The 18873-nt window shown below is 39.5% G+C and overlaps 1 protein-coding gene across 1 annotated transcript in view; it reads right to left on the minus strand.

The window, feature by feature from the left end:
• The window catches only part of NUP210L (nucleoporin 210 like), a 91226-nt gene that overhangs the window by 4921 nt on the left and 67432 nt on the right, over positions 1-18873 (minus strand). The window contains exons 24-35 of the mRNA XM_044757807.2: positions 17440-17502; positions 16898-17077; positions 16444-16524; positions 16224-16355; positions 13444-13602; positions 11995-12086; positions 10962-11136; positions 9632-9807; positions 8914-9131; positions 7261-7397; positions 3649-3775; positions 1478-1627 (exon numbers count right to left, since the gene is read on the minus strand). Coding sequence (XP_044613742.2) covers positions 1478-1627; positions 3649-3775; positions 7261-7397; positions 8914-9131; positions 9632-9807; positions 10962-11136; positions 11995-12086; positions 13444-13602; positions 16224-16355; positions 16444-16524; positions 16898-17077; positions 17440-17502 — 1690 coding nt within the window. The remainder of the gene's footprint in view (positions 1-1477; positions 1628-3648; positions 3776-7260; positions 7398-8913; positions 9132-9631; positions 9808-10961; positions 11137-11994; positions 12087-13443; positions 13603-16223; positions 16356-16443; positions 16525-16897; positions 17078-17439; positions 17503-18873) is intronic.

Here is an 18873-nt window from a genome sequence, read left to right on the forward strand (position 1 = left end):
AGGAAGGTTCAAAGGCTCTACTGAGCTAACTGAATTAGGATAGGAAGGAAATGCAAATTTAACATGCAAATTCAAAAGAAAATGTGAACTCAGTTTTGAGTATTCAGTATTAGCAGTCTTGTATCCCCAATAGGGGAGGATACCAAAGAAAAAGAAAACAATCCCAGGAAACCCACAAGTGAACTTGTTGCTTAAGAATACCATTATTGGTAAATCAACATGTCAGGGAGTATTAAATAATATAGTGAAAATGGAACTTAGTGGGTATAGAACGAGGTAGAGTTGCTGAGATCAGAAAAGGGTTTGTGAAAGAACGGCAAGCTTTGAACATGGTGTAATCACTTCTCTATCAAACCACATCGTGATGGCCTTACTTCTGTCAACAGTATTGTTTTTCTAGTTACCCACACAGAAGGCACCTCAGCTGTCTTTTGACATCCTTTCCTTCATTCCTATATCCGGTCATTCTCCGAGGCTTGCTGACTCAGCCTTTGAAATGCCTCTGACGTCTGCCTCCTCTCTTAGTATCTCTGTTATCCTCGTCTAGACCCTCATCAGTTCATGCTTGGCTTATTGCAATGGCTCCATTTATGAGTCTCCATGCCTCCCAGTCTTCTTTCTTACCCATTCTGTATACTGCCACTAGATACCTTGAAACTGCTTTCATCTTGTTTTTGAAAACTTCTCCAGGGCTCTATATTGCCTGGAATGTCCTGTTCTCTTCATATCTACCTCATTCCTAGTCTTCCTTCTAAAGGTCATTTCCTCTGTAAAACTTTACTTTAACCCTCAGGTTTGATGTAGATACTCTTTTCTTTCTGTCATTCTAGTGTCACATGCATATCTTTATTCTATAACTAATCACCCTGTGCAGTACCAGAGTTAAAAGCCTTGTCTTACTTCTCTTTGTACCTCCAGTGCCTGTCTTGGTACCAGGCATTCTATTTGGTGCTCAACAGTTTGCCAAATGAAGCTTCCTTCAGTGGTTGCTCTTTACCCATAACACTGAAACTGCTTGGCAGTTGAGCGGAAGCTCTCCCATGATATAGCTCTATCCTAGTTACGTTTGACATGAATCGTCTCAGTTTAGATCGGTTGATTTATATAAAGTTATCCCAACATTGTACGTATTTCCACGTTCCACTTATTAATGCTATTCTTCTGCTTGGAATATCCTTAAGTTCAACAACAAACATTCAAACACTGTGCTACTTCTTGGGGATAAAAGATGAATGAGACATAATCCAAGCCCTCACAGAGATAACAGGGATTAATGAAGGAAATAGTAAATTATAATAGAAAAGCACAAGGTGTTATAGAGACGTGTTAAAAGTTTGTTGAATGGACTGAATGAAAATGTGGATTGAGAACGATTCCATAGTGATATAGCAGATGAAACTGGAAAGTCCAATAAGAAAGTGACAGTTGTACAAATGTGAAAATAAGGGGGAATCTAGATGCACCTGGTGGAACCTACCTTTCTCCATGCTGAAATCTGAATGAACATGAAAGACTTTACTTGCTGGAATGTCTAGCAAAGTATTACTGAACTGTACATGGCACAGCATGAGGGTCTGTGGAAGCAGTATTCTTGTAATGGCCAAGGCCTGACTTGGGGTGCAGGATCCTGATAAGCAGAAAAGAGGTAAATAGCTTTGTCACTAACAGGAATTTGTGAGGGGCTGGCCTCGTGGCCGAGTGCTTAAGTTCGCACGCTCCGCTGCAGGCGGCCCAGTGTTTTGTTGGTTCGAATCCTGGGTGCGGACATGGCACTGCTCATCAAACCACGCTGAGGCAGCATCCCACATGCCACAACTAGAAGGACCCACAACGAAGAATATACAACTATGTACTGGGGGGCTTTGGGGAGAAAAAGGGAAAAAAATAAAATCTTAAAAAAAAAAAAAGAATTTGTGAAAGGGGGCACCATTATATACAGGCAGATTGGTATCTAAAAAAACCAAGAAACAGGATCAGTTCTGCTTGGCTTGCTACAGCTGTCTACTTGCTAGCTCTGTTGGCTCCTGCTATAGTCAAGGTGAAAGAATAGTGTAAGACCCTGCCTCTGCTAGTTTGTGAATGAGTATAGTGGGACTTCCATTATTAATATCGTAGGTGGTTTCCTCTTTCAAAGGTTTTTGGAATTCATCAGTGGGAATAAGACAGATGACAGGGAAATTGGGCATCTATTAGAAATCAAAGCATTACAGTTGTGAGGTAGCTTTTAAGTCTTGGAAGGTTTGTTTTCCATAATCAATTGCAGTATGATTCAAGTCAAAGATCTCTAGAATTTCCTTACAAGTGGTGCCTTAAACAGGAGCCACATAGCCAGCAAGAAATGAACTGGCGCCATGGTTGGGTCAGCTGCAATGGATAGCATTCTAGATTAAATAGGAATTAGTGTCCTGTTAAGATTTTCCCCTGTACAGTTTCTTAATGGTCTCAGTTTGCTGAAGCTCTTTCTCAATTACCAACAGTCCAGTGACCATTCTCATCTTTTGGAGACTATCAGCAATGTCAAAGGAACTGTTTCATGAGATTTCATAGTAAGTTGGGGTTTAGGAAAAATTCTGCGGGGAAAAAATTGCAGTCTGTCTGTAAAATCATAAGGTAGACAACAGTGAGTGAATATGTTATGAAGAAACATTTAGTGCTTTGTAAAAGAACCTGGAAAATTTAAAGATTAAAATATTCCTATTTATATACACTTAGATTGTATTTGTAAGATTAAGTATCTAATATGAAAAGAAAATATGTTAAGTGCTTAAAAACTAAAGGACAAAAGGACAGAGTTAAAATTGTCTTAAGTTTTATAGATAGTAATTATATTCTGGATTTCTCTGCTTGGTTTTGAGTGTTCTCTTGACTGAAAAAAAAAGATCTCAAGTTTATTCTTTCTTTAGGGAAAAAAAGGGAATAAAAGAATGTACATGGACTTTGGAGAGGGACATGTCTACCACTTCTGCCACTAACTTGTAACTTGTTACCTTGTACAAGTTACTTGCTCGTAGACTCGGTATTCCCATCTTTTAAATAATAATAACTACATGATGAGATTGTTAAATGAGTTAAAATACATAAAAATTCCTAACATAGCATCTGGAATCTATTAGGAGCTTCTTGTGTTTTAGTTTTCTTTCTTCCCCTTTTTTTGGACAGCAAATCATAGCCCAATACAGAACAAAAAGAGAAACAAGAATACACAAGGCAAATTTGCTGAGCAAGTAACATTTCAGATGTCACCTAGTCTAACAATTCTCAACTATGGGGAACCTTTAAAAGAACTGAATCGTAGGCCCTATCTCAAACTTATTAAATCTCTGGATGGAGCCTAAGAATCTATTTTCTAAAAATTTCCTTGGGCAACCTTGAAAGTTAGCCATGTTTGGAAATCCCTGGTCTAGGCCACTTCCTGTTTTCAGGCAGGGTTATAACTAGAAAGAAAATAGTGACGAGGTTGAGCCTATTTCAAAACCTTAATCCAGTCATAATTTCTGAGGTTTCATAGCTCTCAATGATTTATTTGTTAGGGTGGAGTCAATTTTGAAGTGAAAGGAAACTTGGATTGCTAATCCAACGGGATAAGTGAATTGAGGGAAGATGGGAAAGATGAGGAAAATCACCTAGACCTATAATGAGATTCCTAACCTTTAAGATTGACACCATTTCTGCCAGTGGTGATGAAGAGCTTGAACACAGTTGAATTGGGGGTATTGGTGAGGTAGGTCTTGAGGTCATAACTGAGTGTTAATCTGGATGATGCATTGACCACCACCTGTCAGCAAACCAAAGGAAAATCTTAGATACATAAGTTCCCTAAGAATTTAATTCTCTCCCTCTCCACCCCTCATAAATTATTTAACCAAAAGCACCTATTTCACACAAGTGCAAATTGCCCTTCTAGTGATCACATATTTGAGAACCACAAAATCTGTTCACTTTTGAGAAGAAAATAACACTTTTTCCTAACAGGAGGTCTTTGTCTATTTTTCCTTCTGACATACCTTCCACTTGTATGACTCCATATTAAAATGCCTTTGAAGACAATTGCAACTTTCTTTAGAAAGTTTTCTCTCTCTCTGTTTAGTTGCATATAATCTCAACCTTTTCTGAAACTTCAAAGTACTTTGCTTCTCTCAGTATACTTGTAATGTTCTGCCTTATATTGTAGGGTGTTTTTTTTTGTTCTTGTTTTTTTGTTGAGGAAGATTGGCCCTGAGCTAACATCTATTGCCAATCTGAAGATTGTCTCTGAGCTAACATCTGTGCCAATCTTCCTCTATTTTGTTTGTGGGACGCCACCACAGCATGGCTTGATGAGTGGTGTGTAGGTCCACACCTGAGATCCAAATCCTTGAACCCCGGGCTGCCGAAGCGGAGCACACGAACTTAACCACTGCACCACTGGGCTGGCCCCGTAGGTATTTTTTACTTGTTAAAATCTCTCCTATTAGTTTCTTTTTACAAATTTTTTTTAAAGATTGGCCCCTGAGGTAACAAATGTTGCTAACATCTTTTTTTTTCCTTCTTCTCCCCAAAGTCCCCCAGTACATAGTTGTATATTCTAGTTGTGAGTACCTCTGGTTATGCCATGTGGGATGCCACCTCAGCATGGCTTGATGAATAGTGCCATGTCCGCACCCAGGATTTGAGCCAGCGAAACCCTGGGCTGCTGAAGCAGAGCGTGTGAACTTAAGCACTCGGCCAGCCCCTCCTATTAGTTTATAAGTTCTTCAGCTTATAAACTAATAAGTGCTTATAAGTGCTTAATGATTACAATGAGAGATGATGATAATGATGACTCCTTTCCCCACTAATATCTTCAATTTAAATGCAATATACTGTCCAGTCTCCTCAGCACTACCATAATGTGTTTTTTCAAATATTCAAGGACACTTAAAACCAAGTTTGTTAACGTTAAGAGCTCAGTGAGGAGAGGAGTTTTGTCTTCTTCATCTTTGTATTTCCAGAGCCTAACTCAATCGCTGACACATAACAGGGCTTAGTGAGTGTCTGCTAGTTAGTAAATAATTAAATGAAGATTGTACAGGATACACAAACTGGAATATAAGTGACCTTTTGAGCTCTGTAGCTTCTGACACCATAGCCCGTTCCCTCCCTTGCCTTTTGTGATGCCGTTTCTCCTTGCTTTTCTAGACCTAGACCCTTCCCTATCTCTTTTCTGGTTGTCTTCTCATGCTACCTCTGTCCTCAACCCTCTTATCTGCTCATGATACACATTCTCTTTGGATGTTATCCAATTTTTCCCTCTCTACCCTTATAAACTTGCTGAAGTCACCCTAATTTACTTAGTAGTCTTCAAACACAACGTATACTTTCATTTGCCTTTGCTCATCTATGCCTTTAGTCTAAAAAGCCTTCTTCCCTTTTTCTGCCAGACAAATTCCTAATCCTCAAGACTCAGTTTAAATGTCACCTCTGGAAAATTTAGCCTTAATGTCTAGGCAGAATTAGTGACTTTCATCTGTATTCTAAGAGCATTTCTGACATATCACTAGTAAAGCACTGATCAATTATGTTGTAGTTATTTATGCCATCTATATGTAATTATGTCACCACTAGATGTGAGCTCCTTAAAAGAAGGTACCAGATATCATGTGAGCATTTATTAGGCAATTTACTCATCTATAAAATTGGGATAACACTTTACTTTGCAGGGTTGTAAAGATTAAAAATGTTAATTGTACTGGATGTAAAATCAAAATTCAAAAAAAATAGATGCAAAGTGACAATTCCATAGTAGATGCTCAACAAATGATAGCTGTTACATTTGAGGAATGGAAAGAGGAACAAACAAGTTCTTTGGGTACAGAGGAAGGAGACACTTCATGTGTTTAAGGGGGAAATAGAAAAGGCTTCATAAAGCCACCCTCTTCACTTACTCACCCATCTCACCTCCTCAAGAATCTCACTCCAGCCATTCTCCCTACTCCTACATCAAATTTCCCTTCTCTAGTGAGTCATTCCTAAGTCATTATTTCTCCCATTTAAAAAACATAATCAACAAAACAAACTCGACTCCAACTACTTGAAGAGCTATCTAATATCTACTGTCTTCAAGGCCTCCTTTCCAATTCTCCAATCAAACTTTCACTCCCATCATTCCACTGAAGCTACTCAACAAGTCACGGGTCTCCATATTGCAAAAACCATCAGCTCAGTTTTCAGCTTACTTGACCTATCAGTAGCATTTGACGTGGTTGATCACCCCTCCATCCTTGAAATACTTTCTTCACTTGGCTTCCAGGACACCAGAATCTATGGGTCTTACTCCCACTTCACTGGTTGTTTCTTACAAGTCTCTCTTCTTGGTTCTTCTTCTCTCAGAGCTTTTAATATTGAAGTGCCCCCAGAGCTTAGTCCTTGGATCTTTCCTCTATTTATACTCATTCTCTTGGTGATCTAATGGCTTTAAATATCATCTCTATGCCATGGACTCCCAGACGTTTATATCCAGCTACTTCAACATATCCATTTGACATCTAATAGACACCCAATTTTCCATGTCCAAAACTGACTGCTCTCTTCAGAACTGTTCCATCTACAGTCTTCCCCATTTCAGTTGATGGCAACTCTGTCCTTTTAATTATTTAATCAAAAACCTAAGGGGCTGGCCCCATGGCACAGTGGTTGAGTTTGGCATGCTCTGTTTTGGTGGCCTGGGTTCATGGGTTCAGATCCTGGGCATGGACCTACACCACTCAGCCATGCTGTGGTGGTGACCCACATATAAAATAGAGGAAATTAGTACAGATGTTAGCTCAGGGCTAATCTTCCTCAAGCGAAAAAAAAAAAAAAATAAGGTTAAGTCATTCTTTATTCTCTCATATGCTACATATAATCTGTCAGGAAATTCTATTGGCTCTACCTATAAAACATATTAAGAATCTGATCAACTTCTCACCACCTCTTCTGTTACCACCCTGGTCCACCATCATATCTCACCTGAGTTATTGCAATAATAGCCTCCCAACTGGCCTCTCAGCTTCTACCCTTGCCCCTACGTCTAGTACCAACCTGTAGCCACAGTGATATTTTAGAATATAAATCAGACGAGTCATACTTCTGATCAAGAATCCTAATCACTGTTTACCTTTATGTTTCAGTAAAGTTTGTTGACTGGTTTTATATCTGATACACGAGTATATTTCTTTTCCTAGGATGTCTTTTCTATATGCATATTCCCATATATGGAAATAGTCACCCTAGTTTCTTCAACCCTGGTATCATTAGGTTTACCTCTCGATATGTTTTCACCACTCCTGGGATGTCATGAAAGATTGTTGTTATTCCTGGACTCCTGGCCACTCCAACCCCAGTGACAATGTCTGTTTGTAAAATATTGTCAGCAGAAATCATCCATATCCCAGGTTCACCTAGGGAAAGATAAGAGAAAGCACTTGGCTTCTACCTTTGATATAAATTGATGATCACTCTGACCCTACTCAGAAACCAAATCAGTAGCCCATTCAAGTATAGAGATATCTCTTCCCAGGAGGAACACCCAGCTCTGAGGATAACTTTGTTTTTTCTGAATGTCAGGCTCCCCTTCATATATCATGCCAGCAAAATAAAATAAGAACTACTGACCTTCAGAATCATAAAAGGAGTTACTTAGTTGAAGAATGTAACTATTCCTCCATAGGAAAAAGAAAAACTCTTTTTATACACAGGGATAACTCTGATTAAACTTTGTTTAGACACTGCTAAGGATGAATCTGCTTTGAGCTACTGATTGATACCAGCAGGAAGACTGCAAGAAAGTGACAACTGGCAGGAGAGAGGATTTGTTTACTTTGGCTTAAGTCTCAAGGTGGCAGAGGAATGCCAAAGGTTAGGTTAGGTTACTGATCCTGGCATGTGGCCCTTTTGTTTCCTCATCCAAAGTGGTGTAGATATGGGATGCCCCCAAAATTCCAGAATGGAAGACAGGGACAATCCTGACAAAACCTAGCAAAAGAGAGTTAAAAAAGCCTCTGCTTCATTGACAAGAGATTAACAATCATGGGATTGTAACTCTGATTGTCAACCTTAAAGCAGAGTTAGCTCACTGGCCCTGGATTACACATTAGTAGTAGTTCTTTGCAAATCACAGGATTGGAGGATTTGACCTAGGCTTAATAGAGCTCCCTTTGTATCAAGTCCAAAATATACAGTTAATGCTCAAGTCAGGTCCAACATTACATCACTTTACCCAAACACATGTATCCACAGTCCCAGAAGAGAATGCGAAGCCAAAGCCACATACTACCCCAGCCAGTCTTACTTGGATGGATTATTTGGATGTATACAACCAGTCAGTGCATACCACCTTGGTATATGCTGTCTATAAGCCCAAAGAACTAACACTCATTTCCTAACCAAAGACTGATTTTCTTTAACTCAATAGTACATCTTAGAACAGAAACGCTCTGCTGACCAGTAGAGTTTACCCAGTACAAGGCCAAACCTTATTACAGTGATAATATATGTAGGCGTTAGGCCTTCAAATGTGCCTAGCAAACAGTGTACACACAATTGGTTCTTAGAACTAAGGTTGTATTGTGCTTTCCTTCCTTTTATCTATCCTTTACTGCCCTTCAATTTAGCAGTTACCTTCCTTCAGAAGCTGGGAATGGGGGAGAAGGCATGATACACTACGCTGTCTACATATAGACTACATACAGCTATGCATTCAATAGGCACTTGATAAATATTACTGGCTTACTTCTAAGTGGCTGGCTGTTGAGAGAAATGGGCATTAACTGAGAATTATGTGAAAAATATTAAAACACACACAAGTGTTTTCTTTCTTAGAGAAAGGTTTTAGATAATTTGGAAAAAATCCTCTAAGGGATGAGTTGCTTTCTAATCCTGTCAGTTGTGAGTTTGAGAAAGGGAAGGTAGCCAGACCGTTCTGGTTGAGAAGGTGAGTACTGAAGCAGATGACATCTCCGACAAAGGTAAGCTTGGTGTCTGGCTCAATGGCATGCTCTACAGCAACAGGAATATAATCTGCCATGCCTGGATGTCTCCGGTCCCAGAGCCCCACAAGTGTCACCCCTCTGTTCACAGCCTGGGCCATGTAAGTATAGTTCCTTTTCCCTGGTCCAATAAGCAGCAGGTCATCTCTGAAAGTACATGAAAGGTCTACATGAAAGGTAGAAATCTCTGAAAAGAGACAATAGTTAGAAAACAGTTCTGGGGGCTGACCCTATCACAACATTTATATTCCACAGCTCAAAAGTTCAGAAGGAATTCTACAATGGAGAGTAAGCAACTAGGAGCCAGGAATCAGATCTATTTACCTTCTTATATATAGTGCCCAGTAAGGCTTTTTTTTTTTTTTAATGAAAAAGATTGTTTTTCCAGCATGTTATTTTGATAGTAATGCTCCAATTAGCTCCCTATGGGAGCTTTCTGTGAACTAGGACTTGACAGATTCAAAACATCCTGAAATTCTTTTTCATTGAACAACTAATACCATTCTGGTCTTTTCCCCATCTCAATGAAAGAAAGATGGATGCCAAGTGCAGAACGCGAGAGGAATTTACTGGAGCTGCTATATAATACGAGTCTAATCTGCAAGATACCTACCACAGTATCAGCACCATTCCTTTGACTTCCATACCTGTTCAGAGCCAGATAAAGCTGGGTATTGTGTGTGTGGAATTTCTCTCCGATGCTATTATAAAACTGAACAATGAAGGTGAGAGACATGCCCAAGGGAAAGGCTGATAGGGTCTTTCCTTGGGCTGTGTATAGCTTGGGTTGGCTGCTCATTCGCAGGTATGTCACTGGTGCTACCTGTGCGAGACAAAAACCCACTGGTACAGTAAAGGATGTGTTGGAGAAGAGCTGTGGCCATATTCTGAGATTTATAATCAATGATAAAAATGATGTTCCTCTTTTGTAGGAAACAGCTCTTGTTTTGAGATGACTTAATTCAGAGTGAAAAAGAAATGTGACAGTACAGGAAATGGCTTTTTAATTACTGAAGCTGTGGGAATGTTAAGAGAAGCTGGAGCTTTTTGAGGAAAGGACTGCAATTCATCTATTTTGTACAGAGTGTTTAATATTTATTATTATTTATTTTTTATTTTGTTATTAGCTTATCTTTTATTTTTTTAATTCTTTCTTTATTCTCTCCAAAGCCCCCCAGTACATAGTTGTGGGCCCTTCTGGTTGAGCTATGTGGGACGCCACCTCAGCATGGCTTGATGAGTGGTGCCATGTCCATGCCCAGGATCTGAACTGGTGAAACCCTGGGCCGCTGAAGGGGGGCCTGTGAACTTTACCACTCAGCCACGGGGCCAGCCCTAATATTTATTATTAAATAATTGATCATTTATCAAAAATATTATAGATTGTGTTTTCACACTGCAAGAGATAAGCTATGATACAGTAAGAGAAGTCCAGTTTTGAATCCTAGCTTCATCATTTCTTCACTTCATTTAACCATTCTAGAGCTCAGATTTCTTATCAGTTTAATAAGGATAATAATGCCTGCCTCATAGGGTTTTTGTGGTAGTTGAAAGAGTTAATATACACAAAAGGACCAACATAGTGACTGGAACATACCAGGTATTTAATGCCTAAAAATTTTTTCTTTTTTTTTTTGTGTTAGACTAACTTACCTCTAAAGTGTCTTCTAATTTTTAATTTTTTTATTCTAATAACAAAGCCTAATATTGATAGTAATAGTTCTACAGTTCTCCCACACCAAGCCTTTTACCAAAGCTTCTCAGAAGACAATCATACCAATTTGAAGCTAATCCCTTTTATAACAAGGACTCTAAAGTCCACTTTAATTTTGTGGTTTATAACCATTTCAAGATTGTCCTCTTATCTTACAGTTCATTTCTGACTTCCAGAGAAATTTCTAGTTCTTGAAAAAGGAAATCTGCCTGTTAAGGCCATGGTATTCCTTTTATTTTTTTTGAGTAAGGTTCTGAACTCACCTGAACCCCAGTTATGGTTGTTTGGTTGACTCCAAAAGGTTCTATAGAAGTAACTTCCAACACAGCAGTACCTGCAATGGAACCAGCTTTCAGGAGCCCTTCACCATCCTCCTCAATGACGGATGAATTAGGGAAACACTTGAGAACACGGGAACTCACAAAGGCGGCCCCTTCCCTAGGGAACAAATGGAGCAAGTGGCATCTCTTGGGGTCTCTGTTTGACCAGAAAGAAAGGAGTAGAGGTTACCAGGATCACTGTTAGAGGCTGTTCTCTGAAGAAACTGCTTGCCATTCTCCATGTCGTGTGCTTATTTGTTCCTCAGGTAAAAGTCTGCCTTTGGATTATGCTTATCTCTTTAAAAATCAAATCCTGTTACACATTTATCATTAAAAAATTATTTGGCCAAAAGAATTGAAAACAGATTTTCAAACAAATACTTGTACATGAATGTTCATAGAAACACAATTCACAATAGCTAAAAGGTGAAAACAACACAAATGTCTATCAACTGATGAATGGATAAACAAAATGTGTTATAGCCATACAATGGAATATTATTCAGTCATAAAAAGGAATGAAGTACTGATACATGCTACATCACGGATGAACCTCAAAAACATTATCTAACTGAAAGAAGCCAACACAAAAGATCACATATTGTATGATTCCATTTATATGAAATATACAGAATAGTTAAATTCATAGAAACAGCTTATTAGTGGCTGCCAGGGACTGAGAGGAAGATAGAAGGATGAGAGAAAGATGAGCTGCTTAATGGATTTGGGTCTCCTTTAGTGGTAATGAAAATGTTTTGGAACTAGATAGAGGTGATGGTTGTACAATATTGTGAATGAAAAAAATGCCACTTTAAGTACACTTAAAATAGTTAATTTTATGTTATATAAATTTCACCTCAGCTGAAAAAAAATTGTGGGTTAGAAAAATCACCTAGAAGGCAATAGTTCTTTCCATGTGCAATGTTTTACTGAGGGTAAAGTTAGAACCTGGCCTGCCCTTCTCCATTCTCCTCACCTGTTGGTATGGAGTTTGAGCTGAGAATTCATGGGCATCAGAATTTGCTGAGGTTGGCACTCTTGATAGAATAGTTGGAGTTTTTCAAACACCTATAATGAGAAATAATGTTTTTCTCATTTCTGGAAAAGACAAATGCTGACCTGTACTCACATGAAAAACTACAAATCAACAGGCTGCCTATCTTCAATTGAGCCTACTGTTCCATAGTATTTCTTTCCAAAATGAGGCAGGCAATTAAAACAAACCTAGATATTCTAGAATATATAACCTAACAGTAGCCCTACCTCTGACCACAAGGGACTGGGCATGTGACAAAGTTTACACTTACCACATCCTCTGTAATACTTAGATATTAAGTATAAAATAATTTTGAATTTTCTAATTTTAGCTCTGATAACCTGAAAAGAGATTTGAGAACAAAGAACCTATAATATTAAATTAGTAAAGGACACTATTCAGTGACTCCTAGTGAAGTGTTCTTTCCTCTACCCCTCACTGACTCAGAGAACGAAAACCAAAATAAAGGAGCAAAAAAGAAAAAAATAAGTCCCATATTCAGAGGTAGAGGAACATTTTGCCCCACACAAATGATAAATTTTTCTTTTGAATTCTAAAAAACATTAGAGCCATTTAGCTTTCAGCCTGAGGACATCTGTAGAAATTATTCATACTCTTACACCTTACCAGAAGTTAGGATTAGATTTCAATCTACCTACGAATATAGTTAAGTATCATAATATCTATGTTAGGCAGAACGGCTCAGAAATTCATCCCTCTTTAGTTATTGTGGTGTTCATATCCTACGCTCATTGTGTAGGGAGTTGAGAGGAGTGCATGTGCTATAGTTTCTAATGTCAATACTTATAAAGAGGCAATTAGCAGGAATGACAAAGATCTAGAAACTATAAATCTGTTCCAGGGATCCCTCTAGCAATTTCTCTATTAGGACTAAGCTCTTCATGGATAATAAGAGACTATATACCTCCTTGATATACAAAAATAAGCCATTTTCATATTTTCAGGCTGCCACCCTGTGCAAGTTCAATCATGCTTGTCCCAGCTTTCACTGCCCAGATCTGGGCCAGCTGGGGAAAGGAATTCAGTGTGATAAATGAGGGCAGATCTTGTTCCCTGCCTATATGACAAGCCCCCAACACATTCCGATCGTCACCCCATTACTTCTGTGGGGGATGACATTGGGGGAGGGTTATTTGAAAAGCATCTTGTTCTGCTAGTTGGAAAAGAAATTCCTGTGTTAGTCTTAAAGGGCAATATCTGCCTATCTTTCGACTTTGCATTTCTTCTTGGCTTCTGTTGTCATTTTATGGTTCATCTATTCATTTAGCAAATTCTTGTCTTCTAGCTTATCTACCCAAATGCACAGAAATAATAATCATCTCCTTCTACTTGCATTGCTGTTTAGCTTTCAAACTGTGATCACCTTACCAGGATCTGAACTTCATCAGATAGTTCCAACAAATTCCCCTCAAACTGCCCAGAGGAACTATTCATATGGCGGACAGTGACTTTGATACTGGTCCGGCCAGCTGCTTTTGTGTGGACAACCATGGCAAAGTTATTCTCTGCTGGGAGCTGTAGAAAAACCTAGATAGTGAGGGGATGGATTAAGAAATATTCATGAATAAACACTGTGCCCTTCCCTCTTTGCTATAACAATAAGGACAATGAGTCTTGGAAATCTAGAAGCTAGCTAGAAGAACTATACTTTCAGGGCTTATTTTCATGGTTATTTCTTTTCATATTCCCAGCACCACAGTCACCCCTGAAGTAAACCTCTGCTTGAAGTGCTCAACAAATTTGGGCAATCTGGTAAGATTCTTATGCTATCTCGAAGACAATTCATTGATAGGAGAAGAATGGAAATGAAGGAAAGGGTTTGTAAACTGGGTTCAGACAGTAGAACTTGAGATGGGAGAGAAGGGAGACAATCTACTGCTGGAGTTCAGAGTGGTAGCAGGGAAGGAAAAGGACAAGAAGGGGAAGCTTCTATTTTAGGACTATGCTAAAACTGGCTCATTATCTCCCCACTTGCTTCACTCACCATTCTAGTCTGGACTGGATAAGGATTAGACCTGGACAAATTTCTGGTAATAGGGAAGGTAGAGCCAACACTAAAGCAAATGTTGAAGTAGGCACCTGCCTACCTTTTGGGGACTCACTTCATGTCCTATCTCCCCTGCCTTCTTGCTGTCCAGAGTCCTCAAGATCTTCCTTCTAGCTCTCTTGTCTCACATAGAGTCCCAAGTTCCAAAATCACCTTTCCCTCCTCCCCTACATAAAAATTCCCATTTCCTTTGTGGAATCTCAACAGATCTCAATCAGTTATCTGGAAGAAAGTCTTATGCTAAAGAACGAGTGGTTTATAATTGTCTAAGCCAAGTGAATCTCTAAATGGTGACATGACAGTGAAGGAAATCTACCTTGTGGGGCATTGGAGACCTTTCTATTGCCTATTTCATAGCCCAGTTTGCCTATGCAGGGTCTGAGGCAGAAGAAAATCTTTGTATAGCTCTCAATCATTTCTTCTGCTAGAGAAAAGAGTGATGTTTTAGGGAAGAAAATAGAGGAAAGGAGAAGTACAACAGATGCTAAGGCTGAAGCCATCCCCTGCTTTCACATAATCTCTATTTGCTATTCAAGACAAAAAGCCAAATCCCTCTGCAGAACTCCAAACTAAGTACAGTTCCATTGCTCCTCAATTCCAAGTATAACTAGGCTCTGCCCATGACAGATAGGAGACCCGACCATCAGAGTTTCCCTAGATTATAGATCTAGGATATTTTTAGAAATATTGCAAATATATATTTTTTACTTTTTCTAGACCTTTCCTCTTTGCTTTTTCGCTGGCTCCAGAAATACCCTACTGATTCTAGCTCCTGTAACTGCTCTGTTCTCTCCCAACGTCTAATTCTTTGTTCTTGTGGGCACTGAGTTGTGACCTACTGGGTACCTTGGGGTCAGGTTCCTACTTCCTAAGGTAAAGCCCAGACTACTTTATCCATGTCTGCCGCTGTCCCCAGACCACCTCGGGTGGGTTCCATCAAACTGATGATCAGGTAAAAACATCAATCTGATGATTAGGTAAAGTTTGTCTTGTAGCATCCATCTTTCTTTTTTTTTCTTTTTCAGGCTTCAGAGTAAGGTTTAATGTTATGTGTATTAAAACATCAAAGCTATTTTCAGTAATAAAAGGACTTAGGTTGCACTGTGGCTTTCCCCCATGTCCATCCTGAGGGTTTCAGCCACTGCAGATGAAGCAGGTGTTGAATTGGGAGGAGCCGGCACCACCAAAGGGAACCATGGAGGAGCAATTTAATTAAGTCCTTCTTAAGTCTGCCATTGATATATGGCACTCAGTCAGAATCAGCTGCCAGTTGGTGGCCCACACCAGCCCCACGGCATCCACAGCACCCCACATGCTCACAGTGGGAATCCAGTTCTCCCAAGCTCCCAGTACCTCAGGCCCAGCAATATCCTCAGCATCCACCTTTCTTACTGTTTTTTGTTTGTTTTTTTTTTTTTTTTGGCACCTAAGCTAACATCTGTTGCCAATCTTCCTTTTTTTTTTTCTTCTTCTCCCCAAAGTCCCCCAGTACATAGTTGTATATTCCAGTTGTAGGTCCTTCTGGTTGTGCTATGTAGGATGCCACTTCAGCATGGCCTGATGAGCAGTACCCTGTCCACGCCCAGGATCTGAACTGGTGAAACCCTGGGCTGCCGAGGCAGAGCATGCGAACTTAATGACTCAGCCAAGGGGCTGGCCCCTACCTTTCTTACTGTTAATGTCAACTGCCCATCATGCAGCACAAACATGATTATTAACATAATTAAGTGTGTCTGAACATGTTAAAAGATTATTTTACATATTTAAACTCTGTGTATATATACTTTATGTTCATAATGTGTTACTCGTGTAACATAGTCATCTGCTCACCAATACAACAAATACAATAGTAAAGGAAACATTGCTTTCAAGAGCTCTTTCCAGCAAAGTATATTAAAAATCATATAGTGTTATCTGAGTACTCAAATTTGAATTCCAGGTATGATTTGCAGGTTTCTAGTGTTCACAGAACAATAGGAAAAAGAGATAAATAATAATATTGTGTAGTTTAGAAAGTGAGTCAATCTAAAACTTATGATGAAATAAAATAAATTTAATATCAAGATCCCTAAGGTAATATAATAAACAAAAAAATTCATACCTCTGAATGCCTGGGCACCAGATCCAATACATCCCTTTTGCTCATGGACCAGTGGAATGTGAGCCCAGGGTTGGCATTGCTGAAGGAGAAAGGGGTCTGGGTACTGGTCACTCCCATGACATAAACTGGCATCTGAAAAGAAAAAGTGGTTTTGTGCTTTATATCCTGCCCAGCTGGCATTATAAAAATAATGAACTCAGAACAGAGTCATCATACTGACCTCAGTAGCTGTGATGAGTCGAGTTGCAGCTGCAAGGATCCTAACAGCCCTTAGCTGAACAACTTCAATCTGCACTTCATCCTGCTCAATAGGGTGGAGAGCAAGCTTAGACTAGGAGGGAGTGTGTCAGGTGGACAGACGGCTTATGATACATAGTTTGTTTGTTGTTGTTTGGGGCATTCAACAACAACAAAGTACCATAGATATGTTTGTTTTTGTTCTTTACATAATTCCTTAAGGATAGGGACAATGTCTTATAGCAATGCCAAGTACTCTGTGGGTTTTTCACTAAAGATTACGTATTTCCAATGCCTGGTTAGGAGCATGCCAAATGAGGGGACTGAAAGGGTTTTCCTGGGCTGCTGACACTCTCCTCATCACCACTCCTTCCCCCACCTCCCAGTATGGTTCCCAGAAGGAAGAAGAGAAGCAGAGCAGAACAAAGAATCAATACCTGGGAAAACACAATGACTTTGCCAGTATCTTCATCTACTGTCTGGATGGTACCATGGACCACAGCTGTGCCAACCACCTTCCCTGTAACTTGCCCCCTCCTATTAACAACAGCCACTGTCTGGTTACTGATGGAGAAGTGAATGATAGATTGGGGCTGGGGGCCACCTTCGGATATTACCTGGAATTTAAACATACTGGTGAATGCCTGGAGAATGGGTAGAAGTCACATCTCTTTTCCCAACATTCTGTCCAAGCAACTTGACTTCATCTTCCCCCACTTCCCAACCAGCATATCCCATATAAACTCAAATGCAGAAGAAATGGAAATGCTACAAATATCCACAGGATTCCAAGAGGTAGTTTATACCACATTCAGCATGGAATAGGGAAAATAGTAATTTTGTTCTTTATCAGATCCTGTTGAACTTGGCTGGGAACAGACAAGAGGAGGCCAGTAAGAAGAGGTGTGTGTGTGTTGGGGTGGGACAGAGGTAGAATGAGGAGAAAGGGTAAATCTTATTTTTCTGTCTTTAAGATCACCTGCATCATGTTAGTTGGAATCAGTGTCACTTTCTCTGGAACAAGTCTGAATGGAGGAAACACCTTGAAGGAGAAAACCAAAAGGACAACAGTGACTAACTAATTGATTTCATAACAAATGATCCTGCAGCTTATTCTAAGGAAAAAAATCCTAATTATGTAAAATGAAGTTATATACAAAGACATGTAGTTTATTTTATTTATAAATACAAATTTTAGGGGGCCGGCCTGGTGGCACAGCGGTTAAGTGCACACATTCCGCTTCAGTGGTCCAGGGTCCGCCGGTTCGGATCCCGAGTGCGGACATGGCACCACTCATCAAGCCATGCTGTGGTAGGTGTCCCACATATAAAGTAGAGGAAGGTGGGCATGGATGTTAGCTCAGGGCCAGTCTTCCTCAGCCAAAAAGAGGAGGATTGGCAGCAGATGTTAGCTCAGGGCTGATCTTCCTCAAAAAAAAAAAACAAACAAATTTTATTTATAATAGCAAAAAATTCTAAATTACTTAAATGAGAATGCTTAAATAAGTTATTACATAACCACTCACTGGAATAAAAGTGGCCATTAAAATTATGTTTACAATTATCTTTGTTTTTCACTTTTTTCAAACATATATAAAAGTAGAGAGAACAGTTAAAAAACTCTCAGGTACCTATTACCCAGCTTCAACAACTTTCAACACATGGCCAACAATTAGCTTTTAATGACATAAGAAAATACTTTTGATATAAGATTAAGATGAAAAAAGCAGTATGATTCATCCATGTTAAAATATGCATTGGGAAAAAAAGTGAAGGAAATACACTGAAATCTTAATAATACTTGCCTCTAAGTAGTGGAATTAAAGGCTGTTTTCATTATGCATCTTTACATTTTTTTGTGCTTTCCAAATTTTCTACAAGAAGTGTATTACTTTTTTTTTTTTTTAAAGATTTTATTTTTCCTTTTTCTCCCCAAAGCCCCCCGGTACATAGTTGTATATTCTTCGTTGTGGGTCCTTCTGGTTGTGGCATGTGGGACGCTGCCTCAGCGTGGTTTGATGAGCAGTGCCATGTCCGCGCCCAGGATTCGAACCAACGAAACACTGGGCCGCCTGCAGCGGAGCGCGCGAACTTAACCACTCGGCCATGGGGCCAGCCCCTACTTTTTTTTAAAAGATTTTACTTTTCCTTTTTCTCCCCAAAGCCCCCCGGTACACAGTTGTATAGTTTTAGTTTGAGTCCTTCTAGTTGTGGTATGTGGGATACTGCCTCAGCATAGCTTGACGAGCAGTGCCATGTCCGTGCCCAGGATCAAAACTGGTAAAACCCCGGGCCACTGAAGCAGAGTACGCGGATTTAAACACTTGGCCATGGGGCCAGCCCAGAAGTGTATTACTTTTACACAGAAAAACAAAAACCAAAACCAAATTACGTATTGTTGCAAGAGTTAGAC

The sequence above is a fragment of the Equus asinus genome, chromosome 25, assembly GCF_041296235.1.
Source record: "Equus asinus isolate D_3611 breed Donkey chromosome 25, EquAss-T2T_v2, whole genome shotgun sequence".
NCBI classification, from domain to species: Eukaryota; Metazoa; Chordata; class Mammalia; order Perissodactyla; family Equidae; genus Equus; species Equus asinus.